Source organism: Cynocephalus volans, chromosome 4 (assembly GCF_027409185.1).
Source record: "Cynocephalus volans isolate mCynVol1 chromosome 4, mCynVol1.pri, whole genome shotgun sequence".
Taxonomy (NCBI): Eukaryota; Metazoa; Chordata; class Mammalia; order Dermoptera; family Cynocephalidae; genus Cynocephalus; species Cynocephalus volans.
The window spans coordinates 106,850,289-106,871,954 of NC_084463.1; the positions used below are offsets into that span (position 1 = coordinate 106,850,289).

General features: G+C 42.4%; 1 protein-coding gene and 1 pseudogene across 1 annotated transcript in view; both read left to right on the plus strand.

The window, feature by feature from the left end:
* DNHD1 (dynein heavy chain domain 1) overlaps positions 1 to 21,666 on the plus strand; it is a 104,388-nt gene that overhangs the window by 75,836 nt on the left and 6,886 nt on the right. The window contains exons 25-32 of the mRNA XM_063094960.1: positions 12,500 to 14,090; positions 14,269 to 14,477; positions 14,680 to 14,884; positions 14,959 to 15,061; positions 18,643 to 18,792; positions 19,050 to 19,232; positions 19,367 to 19,798; positions 20,011 to 20,482. Coding sequence (XP_062951030.1) covers positions 12,500 to 14,090; positions 14,269 to 14,477; positions 14,680 to 14,884; positions 14,959 to 15,061; positions 18,643 to 18,792; positions 19,050 to 19,232; positions 19,367 to 19,798; positions 20,011 to 20,482 — 3,345 coding nt within the window. The remainder of the gene's footprint in view (positions 1 to 12,499; positions 14,091 to 14,268; positions 14,478 to 14,679; positions 14,885 to 14,958; positions 15,062 to 18,642; positions 18,793 to 19,049; positions 19,233 to 19,366; positions 19,799 to 20,010; positions 20,483 to 21,666) is intronic.
* On the plus strand, positions 855 to 2,652 carry LOC134377009 (asparagine synthetase [glutamine-hydrolyzing]-like; annotated as a pseudogene).

Below are 21,666 nucleotides of genomic sequence, written 5' to 3' on the forward strand. Positions count from 1 at the left end.
TTTGTGAAATGGGAAGTGTTAAATGTGAAATAGGAGGAGTGAAATAGGAAGTGGGAAAGGTCAAATATGAAGTGCAAAGTGGTTCAATGTTACTTCTAATATTGTTAAGGAGGCACATTTTTAGCCTTGAAAAATCACTAAATAGGGCCGAGCCCGTGGCGCACTTGGTAGAGTGCGGCGCTGGGAGCGCTGCGACGCTCCCGCCGCGGGTTCGGATCCTATATAGGACTGGCCGGTGCACTCACTGGCTGAGTGCCGGTCACGAAAAGGACAAAAAAAAAAAAAAAAAAAATCACTAAATAATAATAATAAAGAATAGAGCTAAAGAGCCAATTAATGCAATGAGATATTAAAAGTATTTGTTATGCAAAAGGAAGCAAGAAAGCAACAGAGAAATAGAAATATAAAAGAGACAAATAGAAAACAAATAACAATATGATGGACTTTGAACCAACCATATCAGTAAATACATTCAATGTAAATGAACTAAGCACTCCAAATAAAAGGCCATCATTGTCAGACTAGACGAAGAATAAGGCATAGTTATACGCTGTCTGAGAGATGCATATTTTATATTTAAACTGCTTTAAATATAAAAACACAGATTAAAAGTAAAAGAAAAAAAAGGCAAAATAGTATGCATAAAGAAGTTGGCGTGTATAAGGTGAGAGGAGGCCTGCTGTCCCACCTGCATGCAGCAGCGCTGGCCTCCTCTCCCCTGCCAGCCAGACCTGCTCACGCCCAGGCTTTTTTCAGTTTCAATCACATTTAAATAAATCACTTAGAGCCTGTAGCTACATTGCACCATATGTGGCATTTGGGCCCTCTGGGGCAGTGATGATTGCCTTTCTGTTCAATGTCTGAGTGCTATGAAGATTGCATGCTGGGGTACACATACATTTCATTTTAAGAATGTCAATGGGTACACCAATTGCTGCTTTGGATTTCACTGGTTGGCAGTGGTTGACCAGCTGTTTGGAATTTGACTAAAGAAATATCTTTATTTGTGGCTCTGTTATAATGCTGAAATCTACAACCACAAGAAGATGAAACACCATTTTGAATTTGAATGCCAGACCAAAGTGGATGGTGAGATCATTCTTCATCTTTATGACAAAGGAGGAATTGAACAAACAATATGTATGTTGGATGGGGTGTTTGCATTTATTTTACTGGAAACTGCCAGTAAAGTTTTCCCGGGCAGAGATACCTATGCAATCAGACCTTTCTTTAAAGCCATGACAGAAGGTGGATTTGGGGCTGTGTGTTCAGAAGCTAAAGGTCTTGTTACATTGAAGCACTTCACCACTCCCTTTTAAAAAGTGGAACCTTGGGCTGGTCCGTGGCTCACTCAGGAGAATGTGGTTTTGATAACACCAAGGCCATGGGTTCGGATCCCATATAGGGATGGCTAGTTAGCTCACTTGGGAGAGTGTGGTGCTGACAACACCAAGTCAAGGGTTAAGATCCCCTTACCGGTCATTTTTAAAAAATAAAATAAAATAAAAAATAAATAACAAGTGGAGCCTTTTCTTCCAGGACATTATGAAGTGTTGGATTTACAGTCAAATGGCAAAGTAGCATCTGTAGAATTGGTTAAATATCATCACTATAGGGATGAACCTCTGCGTGACCTCTATGACAATGTGGAGAAAATCTTCCCAGGTTTTGAGATAGAACTGTGAAGAACAACCTCTGGATCCTTTTTGACAATGCTATTAAGAAGCATTTGATGACAGAAGGACTGGCTGCTTTTTATTAGGGGGCTTGGACTCCAGCTTGGTTGCCGCCACCCTGCTGAAGCAGCTGAAAGAGGCACGTGCAGTACACTCTCCAGACATTTGCAACTGTCATGGAAGACAGTCCTGACTTACTGGCTGCTAGAAGGGTGGCAAATCATATTGGAAGTGAACATCATGAAGTCCTCTTTAACTCTGAGGAAGGCATTCAGGCCCTGGATGAAGTCACATTTTCCTTAGAAACTTATGACATTACAACAGTTCATGCTTCAGTAGGTATTTGCTTTCCAAGTATATTTGGAAAAACACAGATATTCTCTAGAGAGGAATCAGACGAAGTTGCCCAGGGTTACGTGTATTTTCACAAGGCTCCTTCTGAAAAAGTCAAGGAGGAGAGTGAGAGGCTTCTGAAGGAACTCTATCTGTTTGATGTTCTGGTGCAGATCAGACTACAGCTGCCCATGGCCTTGAACTGAGACTCCCATTTCTTGGTCATTGATTTTCTTCCTATTACTTGTCTTTGCCACCAGAAATGAGGATTCCAAAGAATGGGATAGAAAAACATCTCCTGAGAGAGACATTTGAGGACTCCAATCTGATACCTAAGGACATTCTCTGGCAACCAAAAGAAGCCTTCAGTGATAGAATAACCTCAGTTAAGAATTCCTGGTTTAAGATTTTACAGGAATATTTTGAACATCAGGTTGATGAGGCAATGATGGCAACTGCAGCTCAGAAATTTACCTTCAGGACTCCTAAAACTAAAGAAGGCTATTAGTACTGTCAAACCTTTGAACACCACTACCTAGGCCAGGCTGACTGGCTAACCCATTACTGGATGCCCAAGTGGGTCAATGCTACTGACCCTTCTGCCCGCACTCTCACCCATTACAAGTCAGCTGCCAAAGCTTAGGTGCCCTCCAAGCTGTAGAGCGAAAGTAATGTTTCTTCCTGTTGTGAAGGGTAGGAGGATTGAGGGCAGATAGGGGACCAGTGAGGGCCAGTGACCCAGGTTTACTTGGGCATGAAAAAAATAAATATCTTAGATCTAGGAAAAGAAAAAGAAAAAGAAATTGGCATGGCTATATTAACATATATATTATATTTAAGACAAAGGGTATTGTCAGAGATGGAGAAGAACATCTCATAATTAACAGATTCAATTCATCAGAAAGACATAAAAGTCCTAAACATGTATGCACCTATAACAGAGCTTGAGAATTTGTGAAGAAAAAGCTGATAGAAACAAGAGGAAAATAGCAAATTCAAAATCGTAAGGGATTTAATATTTCTCTCAGTAATTGATAGAACAAGGATCAAGAAAGTAACATTACAGAAGATCTGAATATCACTAGAAACCATAAGGACATTTACAGAACATTATACCCACCAACTGCAAAATGAATGCACTTTCTTTTCAAGTGCACAAGGGCCATTCACTGAGATAGATCATATGCTGGGTTATAAAATGAGCTTCACCAAATTTCAAAGTGATGTCAGAGGAGAGAGTCTGGGAGACCTGATAGTTGGCCTCAACCCACCATAACTTCTTACCAGGTTCTTGACTCCACCAAAGGAGAGAATTCAACAGTAGAGTCACAGTAGAAAGTTAGAATAGGTTTAATATAATGAATAAGAGATACAGAGTCCATAGAGAAAGTGCAACCTAGCTCCAGAGATTGAGCAGGGCCCACACTAAGTTTAACATAAAAGTGAGAAATACACACTTAAAATTTAGTACAGAGTGCAGTCTGGCTTAAGAGAATGTTAGCCACCTGCTAACAGTAAGTTTAACCCAAAAATAAAGCATACGCACCTCAGCTAGTGAAGTGTGGGTTGGTCCCAGGAAAGTGAGCAACAACCCTGCATTCTGCCAGGATTCAGCTTTTATAGTTTCACTATCTAATACATGTCCATGCTATCTAATGAATATTCAATTAAGGGGTGGTTCCCTGTTATGTAACATAGTCTTGCACATGCTCAGTTGGTCTCTTTTTGGAGCATGTTCATTGGTCAAATCCTGTCCCATGTACTGAACATATTCAAGAATATTCTGTGCTCTTTAGCACCTCTAGTGGAAGGTCAAAGGATAAATTTATCAAAGGATAAATTCCACTTTGCTGAGCATGCTCAGCTACTAGGGTTATATAAACCTTCTCTACTGAGCATGCCCAGTCACTGGGTTTGCATAAGCCAGCCCTTGGTTGTCTTAATTTCCCCACGTTGATGCCAAAAATAGGTCTAATAAGGGCAGTAACTTTCCTCTAGGGGAGGGCCAAGAGGAGGGGCCTGAGACCTTGGGGAGTGGTTTGAAACCTGGAGGTGTGTCCTGTAACCTGAGCCCAGGGAAACTGAGCGCCTCCTGTCTCAAAAGGGTGAAAATGTTAGAGTATTTTCTCTGACCACAGCAATAAAAATTAGTAACAATAGTATACCTAGAAATTACCAAATTCTTTGAAATTAAACAGCATAGTTCTAAATAACTCATGCATCAAAAAAATATAAAAGAAAAATTAGAAAATATTTTGAATTGAATAATAATAAAAACAAAACATATCAAATTTGTGAGATGCAGCTAAAGCAGTGATTAGAAGTATATAGTTTTAAATACCTATGTCAGAAAGGAAAAAAGGTTCAGAATCAGTGATCTAAATTTTCAGCTTAAGCATCAAGCAAAAGGAGCTGGCCAGTTAGCTCAGTTGGTTAGAGTGTGGTGCTGATAACACCAAGGTCCAGGGTTCAATCCCTGTACTGGCTAGCTGCCCGCCCCCTCACCCCACCCCACCCTGCCACCGCCAAAAAAAAAAAAAAAAAAAAAATCTAGTGAAAGAAGAGCAAGATAAACCCAAAGCAATTAGAAGGAAATAAATCATAAAGATCAGAGCAGAAATCAACGAAATAGAAAAACACACAAATAGAGAACATTAACAAAGCTATAATTTGGTTTTTAGAAAAAGATAAATAAAATTGACAATCTTCAAGTAACAGAAATCAAGAAATAAAACAGAAAACATACATTTTCAATATCAGAAAAGAAAGAGGTCTTATTAAAGATATTAAAAAAGAATAACAAGGGAATATTGTGAAAAACTTTATGCTAATAAATTTAGTAACTTAGATGAAGTGGATAGATACCTTGCAAAACACAACTCAAGCCTGACTCAAGAAGAAAAAAAATAGAAAATGAATAGCCCTATATCTATTAAAATTTTGAATTCATAATAAATGTCTGCAGTCCCAGATAGTTACACAGTTGAATTATATACTATATTTGAAAAAAATAAGTGAAATGTGCAAATACTTTTTCAGAAAATGGAGGAGTAAACATTTCCCAGGTTATTTTTATGTGGTTACCATAATCCTAATACCAAGCCCTGACAAAGACACTTCAAGAAAATAAATTATAGACTATTATCTTTCATAAGTATAAATGCAAAAATAAATTCTCAATGAAATATTATTAAATGAAATTCAGCAACATATAAACATAACCCACATTATGACCAGATGAAGTTTATCCTGAGAAATCAAAATTGGCTCAACATTCAAAAATCAGTGTAATTTGTGATATTAACAATAAAGGAGAGAAAAGATAATCTCAACAGATAAAGAAAAAGCATTTGATAAAATTCAACACTTCACAGCTCACTAGGAATAGAAAGAAATTTTCTCAGTTTGATGAAGGGCCTCTATTAAAATCAACAGCTAACTACATACTTAATGGTGAAATATTCAACACTTACCCTCCAAGATCAGTCAAAAGGCAAGAATGTACATTCTCACTGCTTCATTCAATATTGTATTGAAGACCCATGTCAGTGCTCTAAGATAAGAAAAGGAAATAAAACCCCATAAAATTGGAAAAGACAGAACCATCTATATTGGCATATAACATGATTGTCGAACCATCTTTGCATCCCTAGGATGAATCCTACTTGATCATGATATATAGTTTTTTTAATGTGTTGCTGTATTCTGATTGCTAATATTTTGTTGAGGATTTTTGCATCTATGTTCATCAAGGATATTGGCCTGTAATTTTCTCTTCTGTCCTTATCTGGTTTTGGTATCAGGTTATGTTGGCCTCATAGAATGAGTTCAGGAGAGTGGCTTCTGTTTAAATTTTTGGAATAGTTTGAGGAGAATTGGTATTCATTCCTCTTTAAAGGTTTGATAGAATTCATCTGTAAAGCCATCCAGACCTGGGCTTTTCTTAGTTGGAAGGTTGCTGATTACTGCTTCAATCTCATTGCTTGTTATTGGTCTGTTCAGGTTTTCTGTCTCTTCTTGGTTCAGTCTGGGTAGTTTGTTTGTGTCCAGAAACTTATCCGTATCTTCCTGGATTTCGTATTTGTTGTCATACAGTTGTTTATTATAGTCTCTAATGATTCTTTGTATTTCTGTGGTATCAGTTGTAATGTCTCCCTTTTCATTTCTGATTTTTGTTATTTGGGTCTTCTGTCCTTTTTTTGTTAACCTAGCTACTGGTTTGTCTATTTTATTTATATTCCTGAAAAACCTACTTTCTGTTTTGTTGATCTTAGTCAATAAATGTGATATATCACATCAACAAACTCAAGGATAAAAACCATATGATTATCTCAATAGATGCTGAAAAAGCACTTGACAAAATTCAACATCGCTTCATGATAAAGACTCTCAACAAATTAGGTACAGAAGGTGTTTTAGTTCATTTTGTGTTGCTATAACAGAAATACCTGAAACTGGGTAATTTATAAGGAAAAGGTTTATTGGCTTATGATTCTGGGACAGCTGCATCTGGTGTGGCCCTCAGGCTGCTTCTATTCATGGCAGAAAGCGGCAGGCATCCAGCAGGTACAAGCAGATCACATGGTGAGAGGAAGCAAGAGAGAGAGAGGAGGTGCCAGGATCTGTTAAACAACCCACTCTCGTGGGAACTAATAGAGTGAGAACTTACTCATTAATCTCCCCTCCCCCAGGGACAGCATTAATCCATTCATGAGGGATCCAGCCCCATGACTCAATCAGTTTCCAACTGCCACATTGGGGATCAAATTTCCACATGAGTTTTGGAGGGGACAACACATCCAAACTCTATCAGAAGGAAAGTATCACAACACAATAAAAGCCATCTATTACAAGCCCACCAACAGTATCATTCTGAATGGGGAAAAACCAAAGGCTTTTCCTTTAAGAACAGAAACAAGACAAGAATACCCACTCTCACTGCTTCTATTTAACATAGTATTGGAGGTACTAGCCAGAGCAATCAGGCAAGAGAAAGAAACAAAGGGCACATCCACATTGGAAAAGATGAAGTCAAACTGTCTCTATTTGCTGATGGCATGATACTATATATAGAAAAACCTAAAGACTCTATCAAAAAACTCCTAGAGCTGGTTAATAATTTCAGTAACATTGCAGGATACAAAATAAATGCCCCTAAACCAGTTGCACTTATATTCTCCAAAAATGAACTAACAGAAAGAGAAATCAAGAAAGTAAGCCCATTTACAACAGTCACAAAAAATAAAATAAAATGCCTAGGAATCAATTTAACCAAGGAGGTGAAAGGGCTTTACATTGAGAACTACAAACCACTACCAAAAGAAATTAAGGAAGATACAAAAAGATGGAAAGACATTCCATACTCTTGGATTGGAAGAATTAACATTATGCAAATGTCAATACTACCCAAAGCAATCTACAGATTCAATGCGGTCCCCATCAAAATACCAAAGACATTCTTCACAGAAATGGAAAAAACAATCTTAACATTCATATGGAACAACAAAAGCCCCTGAATAGCCAAAGCAATCCTGAGCCAAAAAAATAAATAAATAAAATAAAGTCAGAGGCATAGCACTACCTGACTTTAAATTATACTACAAAGCTATAGTAACCAAAACATCCTGGTACTGACATAAAAATAGACACTCGGACCAGTGGAACAGATAGAGAACCCAGAAATCACCCCTCCAGTTTACAGCCATCTTATATTTGACAAAGGCAACAAAAGCCTACATTGAGGAAAAGACTGCCTCTTCAATAAGTGGTGCTGGGAAAACTGGATATCCATAGCAGAAGAATGAAACTAGACATGCACCTCTCACCATATACTAAAATCAACTCAAAATGGGTTAAAGACTTAAGTATAAGACCTGAAACTGTAAACTTACTAAGGGAAAATATGGGTGACACTTCAGGAACTAGGTCTGGGCACAGGCTTTATGAACATGAGCCTGAAACCACAGGCAACAAAAGAAAAAATAAACAAATGGGACTATATCAAACTAAAAACCTTCTGCACAGCAAAGGAAACCATCAACAGAGTGAAAAGACAACCTACAGAGTGGCAGTAAACTTTTGCTAACTATGCATCTGACAAGGGATTAATATACAGAATATACCAGGATCTCAAGCAATTACACAGTAAAAAAAAAACAACTCAATTAAAAAATGGGCAAAGGAGCTGAACAGACATTTTTCAAAGAAGGACATATAAATGGCCAATAAGTACATGAAAAAATGCTCAACATCACTAGTCATCAGGGAAATGCAAATTAAAACCACACTGAGACATCACCTCACCCCAGTTAGATTGGCTATAATCAAAAAGACCGAGAATAACAAATGCTGGTAAGGGTGTGGAGAGAAGGGAACGCTCCTGCACTGTTGGTGGGACTGTAAACTAGTACAACCACTATGGAAAACAGTATGGAGACTTCTCAGACAACTACAGATAGATCTTCCATACAATCCAGCAATCCCATTTCTGGGTATATTCCCAAAGGAATGAAAATCATCATGTCGAAGGGATACCTACATTTCCCATGTTCATCGGAGCTCTGTTTACAATAGCCAAGACATGGAACCAACCTAAATGTCCATCGATGGATGATTGCATAAGGAAACTGTGGTATATATACACCATGGAATACTACTCTGCCATAAAAGAGAATGAAATTCTCCCATTTGCAACAACATGGATGAGCTTGGAGAAACTTATGTTGAGTGAAATAAGCAAAGCATAGAGGGATAAATACCGCATGCACTCACACATATGTGGGAGCTAAGAGAGAAAGAAGGAAGGTAAGAAAGACCACAATGGTGTGTTGGACTTGCAGAGGGAGAGAGCATACCTAGGGATAGAAAGTGGAGTGGGGGAAAAGAGGATGGGGAGGGAGGTTGGGGATAATTGGGTGGGGAACATGGGGTATAATCGCAGTTTGTGGTAATGGGCATGCTGCCAGTATGGATCTGGCCATCACATCTTGGGCATGAGTGTTGACAATCAGCTTTGTATCTCATGAATATTCATAACCAATAAAAAATGAATAAATTGGGTCAGTCCGTGGCTCACTCGGGAGAGTGCGGTGCTGACAACACCAAGGCCACGGGTTCGGATCCCTATATAGGGATGGCTGGTTAGCTCACTTGGGAGAGCCTGGTGCTGACAACACCAAGTCAAGGGTTAAGATCCCCTTGCCGGTCATCTTTAAAAAAAAAAAAAAAAAGAATAAATAAAATAAAAAAACACAACTGTCTACATAGAGAATCCTAAGTAATCTACAAAAAAAAGGAAACATAAAACTACTAGAATAAATGTCAGTTTATTAGGGTCACAGGATATAGAGTCAATCTGTTGAAGACACTTGTATTTTTATATTCTAGTAGCAAATAATTGGAAATTGAAATTTTAAAATATTTAAATACCATCATAGGTTAAAATACTTAGGAATAAACTTAATAAAAAATATATAAGATCTGTACACTGAAAATGACTAAATATTGCTGAGATAGATACAACATTAAATGGAGAGATATACCACATGTTCATGAGTCAGAAGGGTCAATATCATTAAGATGTTCTTTCTCCCCAAATTGATCTGTAAATTCAATGTCATCTCAATCTAAATCCGAACAAGTTTTTTTTTTTTTTGGTCAAAGTTGACAGGCTAGGGCTGGCTGGTTAGCTCAGTTGTTGGATCATGGTGTAATAAAAGGTCAAGGGTTTGGATCCCCAGACCAGTCAGCCACAAAAAAAAAAAAAGAAAGAAAGAGAGAAAAAAAAAAAGAAAGAAATTGACAGACCCATTCTGAAACTTACATGGAAATGCAAAAGACCTAGAAGAGCTAAGACAACTTTGAAAAAAAAAAAAATAACAAAGTAAGTTTTTAAGACTTACTAAAACAGCTATGGTAATCAAGAGAATGTGGTACTGGTATAAGGCCGTAGATATAAACGAATGGAATAGAATAGAGAATCTGATATACAGTCAGTTGATTTTCAGCTAATGTGCCAAGATAATTCAATGGGGGAAAAATAGTCTTTTCAAAGAATGATGCTGGAACAACTGGCTATATGCATGGAGAAAAAAATGAACAAAGAATCCTACCTCACAACATATATAAAAATCAGTTATTAATTGGTCACAGACCTAAAAGCTAAAACTATAAAAACTTTTAGAAAATAATGTTGGAGAAAAATCTGTGTGACCTTGGTTATGCAATGATTTCTTAGGCCACAAAAATAAAATTAAAACCTGTTCCCTTCAAAAGGCACGGTTAAGAAAACAAAAAAATAAGCCATAGACAAAATATGCATGATACATGTATCTGACAAAGGACTTGTACACAGAATACATAAAAAGCTCTTACAACTCGATAAGAAAACAAGCATCATCTCAATTTTTTTAAATGGATAAAACACTTGAATAGACACTTCACAAAAGATGTGTAAGTGGTCAATAGCACGTGGAAAGCTGCTTGATATTATTAGGCATCAGTGAACTTCAAATTAAAACTACCACATGATAGCACCTCACACCACTAGAAAGATTATAATTAGAAAGACTGACAATAACAAGTTTTTTTTTTTTTTTTTTGTCTTTTTCGTGACCGGCTCTTAGCCAGTGAGTGCACCGGTCATTCCTATATAGGATCCGAACCCGCGGCGGGAGCGTCGCTGCGCTCCCAGCGCCGCACTCTCCCGAGTGCGCCACGGGCTCGGCCTGAATAACAAGTGTTTTTGAAGATGTGGAGCAACTGAAACTCTCACATTTTGCTGGTGAGAGTGTGAAATGGTACAAACACTATGAAAGAAAATGTGCCAGTTTCTTACTAAATTAAATATATACTTACATATGACCCACAAATTCCATTCTTAGGCCTTCACCCAATTAAAATGAATACACATGTCCTCGAGTAAACTTATACATGAATGTTCACAGCAGTATTATTCTGAATAGCCAAAACCTAGAAACAACCTAAATGCCCATTAATGTGTCAATGGATCTAAAAATTGTGGTATTTTCCACAATGGAATACTGTAGTGAATTCTGAAAATTTTATGTTTCCTCAGCATCCATTTTAAACACAAGTTTGACTTTCTCATCCCAGAACTGTTACGCTTAATACACTTCCAGTTCTACAGCACCCCCAAATGGTTCAAGCTGGTATTTGTACTTAGCAGACTGAGCTCCCTGCTTTCCCTTCCAGCAGCTTCCTTTAAACAGACCATTCAGGCATTTGCCCAAGAACTTAAAGTGGCCCGCCCCCTATTCCCTTGTTTGTACTGCTAGTTGCCATGTGCTTTTCTCTCTCTGCCTGATTCTTTATTCCTGCCTTGCGTGACCCAGGGACAGAAGACTGCCCGCCAGACCCTTTATGCTCTCCTTGCTGAGGATTTATAAATACAAATCTTTGAACTTGTTTCCTATTGTGGTTGTGTGTTAAATTTGTGCCTTCCATCTGAAGAACCACACACTGAGGGAACACAAGGTCGGGCTCCCAGCACCAGAGTGATGGTCAGGCAGGCACAAACTGGACACAGGTCAGACAAGAGCCACAAGGACATCTGTCAGTATAAACAAGTTTCTTGTGTGAGGGACCCTTTGGTCATGGATCAACATTAGGTGGTCTGTTGGGTAAAAGAAGTATCCCTTGAAAGGCACACTGTAAACACCCACATCTGGCTCCCCTTCATCTCCTGCAGGGCAGGGCTGCTAGCCGCTCTGGTACTGGAACCCCAATTTAGTTGGGTGCTCTCAAAACAAATACTACTCAGGAGTAAAATGGAACAAACTACTGATACACGTAAAAACATGGATGTAATCTCAAAAACATGCTGAGTGAAAGAAGACAAACACAAATATATACCATATGATTCCATTTATATGAAGTTCTAGAACAGGCCAAGCTAACCAATGGTGATAGAAATCAGGTAGGGGGATTGACTATAAAGGTGCCTGAGGGAACTTTCTGGGAGATGAAAATGTTCTAAATATCACTGGGGTGGTGGTTACAAAGCTATATACATTTGTCAACATCCATTGAACTATACACTTAAAATATATACTTTTTATTTTATGTAAAACATCATAGTAAAGTTGATTTTTAACAAGTGTACACGTGATACAACTCCAGTCTCTTTGACTGAAGTGATTGCACTTTCCCCCTAATTGTGATCAGATCAGGTGTCCATCCATCTCAGTTTTCAAATCTTACTATTCATTAACCTTCAGTGAATGAATAGTTGATCATAGAGGTAGGACCTGCGGGAGAAGAGAAAAGAAATTACTCAATTTTAGGGATCGTGTGGGGGAGAGTGAACAACTTACTCAGATGTGACCAAGTCCCACACATCAGATGCACAAAATTCCTTTAGAACCCTACATGTGCCAGAAGCAGTCCCAAGAGGCAGGAATAGGAGGAACAGGGTGACACTCTCATGTGGTCTCACACGTGTCCTCATTGTTATTCTTCATGTCCCACAGACCCAGAGAAGAGCTGCCAGCCAGTGTTGGAGACTCTGCGCCAGGCCATAGATGGCACCGTGTATGCCCACAGCACCTTAGAACTGCAGACACTGCAGCCTGTAGTCAACTTTCTTGCCACTGCCACAGTACCAGGCTGCTGTGAGCGCCCACTGTGCCCACGCCTCTTTCGACTCTTCACAGTGCTGGCCCTGGACAGCATGACCAAGGCCACCCTACTGAGCAGGCATGCACCTAGCATCCAGGCCTGGCTTGAGCGCTTCCCATCTGTGGAGCGGGAGGGTGTTCTGGCAAGAGCCCTGGTCCAGGCCTCAGTGGAGGCCTGGGAGGCTGTGTGCAACCGCTTCATGCCTTCACCCCTCCGCCCACACTACCGCTTCTCCCTGCACTCTGTGAGCCACCTACTTGGCAGCCTGCAGCTACTGCCCACCAGAATGGGCTCCCAAGGTTTTGTGGACTGTCCCAACCACCAGGAACACTTGCGCCGAGTGTCAGGCTTGCGTGGCACTCGCCTGACTGTTATGATGGCCATGCGCAACATGGTGCGTCTTTGGTTGCATGAGGCACAAAGAACCTTTTGTGACCGGCTGGACAGCCCTAGGGAACGCTCCTACTGTGCCAATCTTCTCCTAGAAGTAGCTCAGAGGGTCTTCTGCTGTGGGTCAGGGCCCCAGCACCTGGACAAGGACCATGAAGAGGAGGAAGAGAAGGAGAGAGTGCCTGAAGTGGAATCCGAAGGGGAGTTGGCCCAGTGGGAGGACTCAAACAACAGCAACAGTGAGACAGAGGAGGAAGAGGACCCTTATGGCCTTCAGGTCACCACAGGCTCTTACTCCAGTAATCCAAGTCTAGCATCATCCATAAGGCCAGTAAGCAGGGAGACAATGAAAAGCATAAGTCACATGAGAAAGGAGGAAGGCACAAGTCCTTCCACCTACAAGTTCCAGGTAAAGAAATTATCCAAGAGCAAGGTACTCCAGATGGACCTGGTCTCACCCCTGTTGCTATCAGTGCTACTACTCCATCCCCAGGAAAAGCCCTCAGACCTGGTGTTCAGTCAAGAGCTCATACTGGAGTTCGACTCCGAGAGCCCCAACTTGTACCTGGAACAGCAGTGGGAGAACCTGGAGGAGCAGCTGGCTACCTCAGCTTCTCAGCTGGGACTGAGCCCAAACCTTGCCCGGTGCCACTCCATGGCTCAGCATGTGGCCCGCCTGGTCCGGGTGCTGGCCAGGCCCCGGCAGCATGGCCTACTGCTCTCAGGGACTGTGGGTACAGCGCGCCACACTGCCATCACTCTGGCCACTAGCATTTGTCAAGTCCGCCTCTTCCATCTGCCGTCTGGGTCAGAGGAGGACATCCTTCAGTGTCTACGAGATGCCAGCTGGCATGCTGGCATATTAAGCCAGCCAGTGGCCCTTCTGGTGCCCAAGGATGTGGATCTCACTACCCTTCATCGCCTGCTAGCCCTGGCAACTTCAGGCAGTTTCCCTGACCAGTATACAGAAGCAGATCTGGACAGCATTGAAGAACATATCCCCAGGGAGAACCTTGGTGTCAAACAGAACATCAAGAAGGAAGTGTTGCAGAGGTGAGGTCAAGAACGCCATTCCTGAGTCTGATCTGCTCTTACTCTTTCCTGGCCAAAAGGCCATCTGTGGGCTGCGGTGAGGGCTCAGGAGATCAGCGCTAAGGGGTTAGCGTTGTGATTGGAGCTTGGATGAGCAAATGGGTAAAGAGAATACAGCAGCTAAGCCCCTGACCCACAGGTTCTACCAGCAAGTGTGCAGCCACCTGCACATGTTCTTCCTGATTGGAGATGACCAGGCCCAGAAGCAGCTTCCCTCCACCCTTTTCCTGAGACTTCTTCAACTGGCCACTGCCAGCATTGACCGCTATGAACCTTGGGACCAAGCTGACCTGGTCAAAGTGGCCCAGCACCACCTGAATGGTGCGCAGAGTCTATTCCTTGATGATGGTGAGTCTTTTTTACCTGTCATCACCACTCATTTCAACCAGGTTCTAATGAAGGTTACTACCTAGGTCAGTCTCTCTTTCTCTAGAGCCTATTGAGCCCCCTTCACCTTTTCTGTCCTTCTTCTCAAACTAGGAGAGGGTTTCTTTCCTTTCCTGTTCCCCCAAAAGCTCACAAGACCAGGCTAAAGCCATGCCCATTACAGGCTCCTTGAAGTGCCCAGATCTCCAGACCTCGATTCCCAGTGTGGCCAAAGCTATGGCTCTTATCCACCTTTCGGCTGCCTACTACCATGAACACCTATGCCCTGTATTGCCACTTGTCACCCCCAAGACCTTCCTAGACTTCCTGGATACCTTTCTGCTGCTGCAGCAACAGATGACACTGCAGATAAAGAACAAGGCCCAGCGGTGAGTGGCCCCATTCCCTGCAGTGGACCTCCTCTGCTCCCTTGGGTCCATTCACTGGCACATTGTATCTCCAGGATCCAGAATGCCCTGGGGAATCTGAAAATGCTGATTGAGGAGCACGATATCCATACCAGCCTGGTTTTCAATTTGGAACAACAACTGAAAGACTCCCACAAAGTAAGGAGGAGAAGATTGTAAAGCTTTCTTAGTGATGTCAAAACAGGAGTCCCAAAGGGATTTGGGAGGAACCAACCAGAGTAAACCTCAGTTCTTGTCTCCCCAGCATCCCAAGACTGCTTTGTCCCTGCACCTCTTTCTTCCACAAAAGCACCAAATATACAAGGCTGTTGTGTACAATGAGGAAATGTAGGTGGGTGGTGACAGTAGGGGGAAATTTACATTATAGCACAGAACCAGAAAGATTTAAGTGGTAGACTAGACATCCATGTCCTGAATTTCTTTAGTCACCCTCCTCGTATATTTCCTAGTGACCAACTTTTCCTTTACCATTCTATCTCCCCAACACCTGTTCCACAATGTTATTCAGCCATCCTATTTTTCCTTTAGAGCTCCCCAAATACAGTTCTCATGTAATAATAGGTTTTTTTGTCTAGTCCAAACCTTTTGCTTCCTTATATAAAGCAATCTTCTTTGAATCAACATATTTCTAATATTTGGCTAAAACTGGTGGGGGTGGAGGTCATTACACCTTCTATAGCCAAATACTCCCAGTTAAGATAGTTTTCCCAAGGGCTGGCCCGTGGCTCACTTGGGAGAGTGTGGTGCTGATAACACCAAGGCCACAGGTTCGGATCCCATATAGGGATGGCCGGTTAGCTCACTGGGTGAGCGTGGTGCTGACAACACCAAGGCAAGGGTTAAGATCCCCTCATCGGTCATCTTTAAAAAAAAAAAAAAAGTTTTCCCAAACTAAAGAGAAGTTTTACTTTGTTTTGTTTTTAATAAGATGAATTCCTACACAAGATGTTGATAAAGTTTCAGGGATAACTAGAGAGAAGTGAACTAGTGCCCAATTCACAACTGGATATTCTGACTTATTTTTTACTAGGCTTTCAGGCCTCAAGCTCTTAATGTCTAGCACTCTGATGGGTGCCCGCAGGACTGTCACCCAGTGTTGCACAACTCCAGAGACATGGTTTATGTTGTGTCTACCTACATGGTTTTCATTGTGTTCTATGTACAGGTTGCCCCCTGGAGTTCTCCAAGTACTGGTGCCCTTCTACTCTCCACTACCTAGGATGACCAGCTTAGATTAAACCTCAAGACTCAGTTGAGTTGCAAAAGAAAGAAAAGAAACTCAGAGGGAGTCCCTCTTCCCCATGTTTTCCAAATTCCAGTTTCTTGTCTTGGGCCCTACCTTTTCCCAAGATAATTAATACCAGGAATTGTTGATCTAGTTTAGGGGTGCTACTGTTCCTTGATTTGTAGGTCACTTATATTAGAGCACAATATGATAAGCCCAAGATCTGGAAAAGAGACATTCATTATCTCAGGGGTCATTCAGAGTCAGATTCCTTGATCGTTCACTCAACAGCTGTAATAGTATGCATTTCTTCCAATGCTCCCCACCCTAGGAAATGAAACCACTATCCTCTTAATCATTTAAGCCAAATCCCAGGAGTCAGTCTGGGCCCCTTCATCTCTTTCCTCTCTCATGTTCAATTGGTTCATTTATTCATTACTGTACTCAACAAAAATTAACTGAACTCTATATTTTTTTATCTAGGCAATCATTAATATTTATGTCTATGTGCCTACGTCTACATGTACGTTTAATATAGATAGATAGATAGAATCCTTGCCACGACTTTCTGAGGTGGCTGTTCTTTACTGATTTTACAGATGAGAAAACAGATCCAGAGAGGTTAGGAAGGCTTCTCTAACCTCATAAGATTGTGATGAGAGTTAAACGAGATCTTACATGTAAAGCATTTAAAAGTGCTGGCACATAGCAAGAGCTCAATAAATGTTAGTTACTGTTAATATTAAGTTAGATTGCATCATAATAAGAGGAGATAAGACGCTATCCTTGCCTTCATGGTGTCTGAAGTTTACTGGAGGATATAGACTCATCCAGGCAATTACAAAACAGTGTACATGACAGAGAAAGTCCAGACTCTGAAGCATCAAGAAAAGCTTTCTAGAGAAAATATAGTGTCCCAACATGTAATAGAGATCATGTGTAGAATATGGTAAAGGACTCAAAAACATTCTTTAAATATGTAAACAAATGAACTAAGTACATCAAAGTTGATGCCTGAAGGTTAGATAGGATTTGGTTAGGTATAGAAGGGGACTCGGAGGGAGAATGTCCCAAGGCTGAAGTAACACCATGTTCAAAGTCCCAGAGGCAAGAGAATATGTGTCACACTGGGGGAACTGAAAGTCAGGGATCATACAGCAAAAAAAAAAAAAGAAAGAAAAAGAAAAGAAAAATTAAAACAAACAAACAAAAAGCCCTGAAAGTCAGGAATGGCTGGAGAGTAGAGTGCTGGAAGAGAGAAAAGAGATGAAGTTGGGGCCTGGTCACAAAGGCATTGTCAACCAAATGTAGGAGTGACAAGTGTTAGGAGACAGGATGATGGTGAGATTTGGTTTTTAGAAAACCAATCAAGCTACAGCACAGGGAATGGATTAGAGGAGGGGAAGTAAGAGTAGAAACTGAGAGACCAGTTAGGAAGCCCGTGCAGAAGGCCAGGAGTGAGAAAACCTGAATGTGAGTGATGAGTGTTGGAGATGGGAGTGGACTTGAGAGACATTTAAGAGGTAGGATTGAAAGGCTTTGAAGATGGGCTGGGTTTGGGGCAATAGAAGAAAAGGGTAACAACTAGATTTCTTCCTTGGGAAAACTTGAGTGTATTTTTCCACAGTTCTCTGAGAAAAAGAACACACAAAAAGAGGAATAAGATGGCAGGGGAGGCCTGGCCGGTTAGCTCAGGTGGTTGGAGCACAGTGTTATAACACCAAGGTCAAGGGTTCAGATCCCCATACTGGCTAGCCACCAAAAAAAAAAAAAAAAAAAAATTAAAAGATTTCAGGGGAGCTGAGGAGGCATAACCAATACATTCGTTTGGGGGCAGGTGGAGTCTGGGAGGGCGTATGAGACATCCAAGAGAAGATTTCCACTAAGCAGATAGATACATGGTGTGGGCGTGGGAGAGACCTTGGTTGGAGAGAGAGATTTGGCAGTTGTTAGAATATAAGTGGTAATCAAAGCCATGAGATTAGGAAGGATGTGTAGAAGTGCAGGGTAAGAAGTGGGTCCTGAAAAAATTGCTGAGAAGTAGTTAAGGTATGGCAGAGGAAGAGACTGAGAAAGAGCAGGCAGAGAAGCTGGAGAAAGCCCAAGGAGAACACAGTATCATGAAGGCCAAGAGAGGAGAATGCTTCAAGAGGTAGGGAACTGTCTTCTGTGACAACGGCTGCTAAAAGGTCGACTAAGATAAGAGGTGTAGCATAATGGTTATGCACACAGGCTTCGGATTCAGATTGGCTGGGCCTGTGTGGTGAAGTAGCTACAGGGAAAGCAACCACCCACTTAAGGCTGCATTCCTAGATGTAGAAATCACACTCCAATAAGTGACACACTCAGACTATCTGTGGCCTACTTGAAGTTAAACTTGGTCACTCTATCAAGCGAGGAGTGTGCTGTGGTCCCAAGCCCATGGGGCCTTCCCCAGGGGTGTTCCCGAATGGCCCAGGATCTGGAGCTGCACGCCTTGGGTCTTTGTTCACAGAGCCTCAGCATACTTCAGCAGCAGCTAGAGCAAAGCAAGCTCCTGCACAAGCAGAAGCTGGCAGAGTGTCAACATCAGGAGAACCTCATTAACAACCTGGCCAAGCAGCGAGATGCCTTGCAGGCTCAGCATGAGGCTTTCCTGGAGCAGGTGGGCTCTTCCTGCCACCTGCCCTGCATTGTTCCTCTCTTGGGAGAGGACAGCCCCTCAAAGGATACCCAGAGGAGAGGAGAGGATGGGGTGACTCATCATAGAGTCTTCTGGGGGAGGGGACAAAGGTAATGGGATGTTTGGGGACTGGCCTTTCATAGGAACTCCTAGGAGAAGATGGTCCCTCCCGGAAACACCTTGAAGAAAGACCAGAACATCTCAAGAGCTCACTTCAGAGTGCATCTCTTCTTATTTAGATGGGCAAGGCATTTCTGGGGCCTCTGAGCCAGCTGCAGGTGGCTGACTTTGAAGAGATACGAAGCTATCGAGCACCACCAGAATCTGTGGTCCAGGTGACTGATGCACTGTGTAGCCTGTTCCACCGTGAAACAGGCTGGGCCAGTGCCAAGCAGCTGTTATGCAGTGATGACTTTTATCAGGTAGGGAAGGTGGGGCACAATGAAGGAGTGACAGGGCATAATGCCCTAAGGGGAGACTTGGCAGAGCTAAACTGTTGGGTCAAGTCCCAAAGCATCCTTGTCTTCCCCCATCCCCTTAACACTCATCCTCCTAGGAGCTGGTGTTCTTCCCCAAGGAGAAGATGACGGACTCAGAGCTGATAAACTTAAACCTAGCTCTGAAGGCTCCAGGTATGAGCGATGCAGCCCTGCGGGCAGTAAGCATACCTGCTGCAAGCCTGGCAGTCTGGCTGTGGGCCGTTCTGCGCTATGGGCTGGCACAGCGTCGGAGACTGCCCACAGGCCTACTGCTGCGGCAGGTGGAAGCAACACTGGCTCAGGAGCAGGCCCGCCTGGGCCACTACCAGTTTCAGGCCCAGGAGTTCCTAGAGCATACTTTGGCCCTGGCTAAGAAGCTGGAGGAGGCCCTAGCTTCCCAGTGCCGTGTGATGAAGACCCTCAGTCAGGCACAGTGTAGCCAGTATCACAAATGGCCAATAAAAGCTGCCCTGCTCATGCCCATGCACTCCTGGACTGTACAGCTGCAGGTAACTGGTCCCCTCCAAGATGTCTTCCCTATAGTTCATTTCATGCTCCCCCATCCCCGCTCTTCCCTGTGCCCTCCCTGCCTCCTTCTGTCCCTCTTCACCCTCCTTGCCATGCTCTCCTCCATACCCCGTGTTGCTCCCCCTCTGCCATGCTCTCTGCCTGCACCCTCCTCACTGGCCTACACACCCTTTGGTCTTCCCTTCCACACCAGAAGTTGAAGGAGCACTTCATGACTGTGTTCGGAGATGCCCTCCTGTGTTCAGCTGCCATCGTCTACCTGGGTCCCTTCCCACCACTGCGGCGCCAGGAGCTACTGGACAAGTGGTTTGCTTTGTGTGGGGGCTCTCAGGAGGCCCTGGGCCCAGATGATGTGGCACAGGCACTGAAGCAAAAACAGAAATCTGTCATCATGCCACCAAACAACCCCCTATTACCCACACGCTCTCCCTTCAGTATTCTGTCCTTGCTGAGCTCTGGATCTGAACAGTACCAGTGGGACCGAGACCTGAAGCCCCAGGCAAAGTCAGCCCGCCTGGCAGGCCTGCTTCTGCGAAGCTGCACCCACTACTACAGTTGCCGTTGGCCTCTGCTGCTTGATCCCAGCAACCAGGCCCTCATCTGGCTGAACCCACTGCCTCTGCAAGAGAATAGATGCTTGGTGCCAGCCCCCACTGAGGGAAGAGGTAAGGCCAGGGGTAATAAACACAATAACACAATGCTGCTGGGGTGTCTGAACTGCCCAACACTCAGCCTCACGTGGTCTTCCCTTTCATAAGGCAGACACTGAATTTTTGTGGCCAGGATATCCCAGATCTCACCAACCTATACTATATTACTATATTTATAAATATGGTCATATTTATTTTTTCTTTTTCTTTTTTTTCCCCATATTACAATGGTTCTGAATCTACATACTTCCCTGGTCTTCCCAGCACTACGGGAAACTTGGCCTGCAACTCAGAGCTTTACTACCCAAATTTATCCAATGTTCAGAAATTCTGGGAGAATATTTCTATTGGCTCTGTTTGGATCAGTGTCCCATATGGGTGGAGTGTTGGAAGGAGCATTTTCTAGGAGAAAAGGAGGAAAGCGTGTTTATTTCCCAGAAGAAGAGGTTGGGGGTTGAGTTGGTGAAAAAAATGTGAACTTATTTGGAAAAAGGATCTTTGCAGATGTAATTAAGGACCTTGAAATGAGAGCATCCTGGTCATTACCTGGGTGGGCCCTAAATCCTATGACAAGTGTCCTTATAAGAGACAGAAGACAAGACATAGATACACAGAGGAGAAGGCCATATGAAGATGGAGGCAAATATTGGAGTCATACAACTGCAAGCCCAGAAATACCTAGAACCACCAGAAGTTGGAAGAAGAAAGGAAGGATTCTCCCTTACAGCCTTTGGAGGGAGTGCAGCCTTGCTGAAACCTTGATTTCAGACTTCTGGCCTGCAGAACTATGAGAGAATAAGCTTTTGTTGTTATAAGCCAATAAGTCTACAGTAATTTGTTGTGGGAAACTAATACATACATCCTAGTTGCCAGATATCTGCTACCCTTCCAAGCATCATGTCAGAGTTGCTGCTGGCCATTTCTGTTCCTTTTGTCAGGAAAGCAAAAGATCTTATGGAAGTCTGAATAGCCAAATGTGGTAGGCAGAATTTTAGTCCTCACAACCTTTGCCTTCTGGTGTTACTCTTGTGATTATGTTATGTTACGTGGCAAGAAATACTTTGCTGATGTAATTAAGGCTACTAATCAATTAACTTTAATATGGAGATATTATCTTAGATTATTGAGTGGACCCAATATAATCAAATGAGCCCTTCAAAACAGAAAAGCGTAAAGAAAAGGCAGTCAGAGAGATTTGA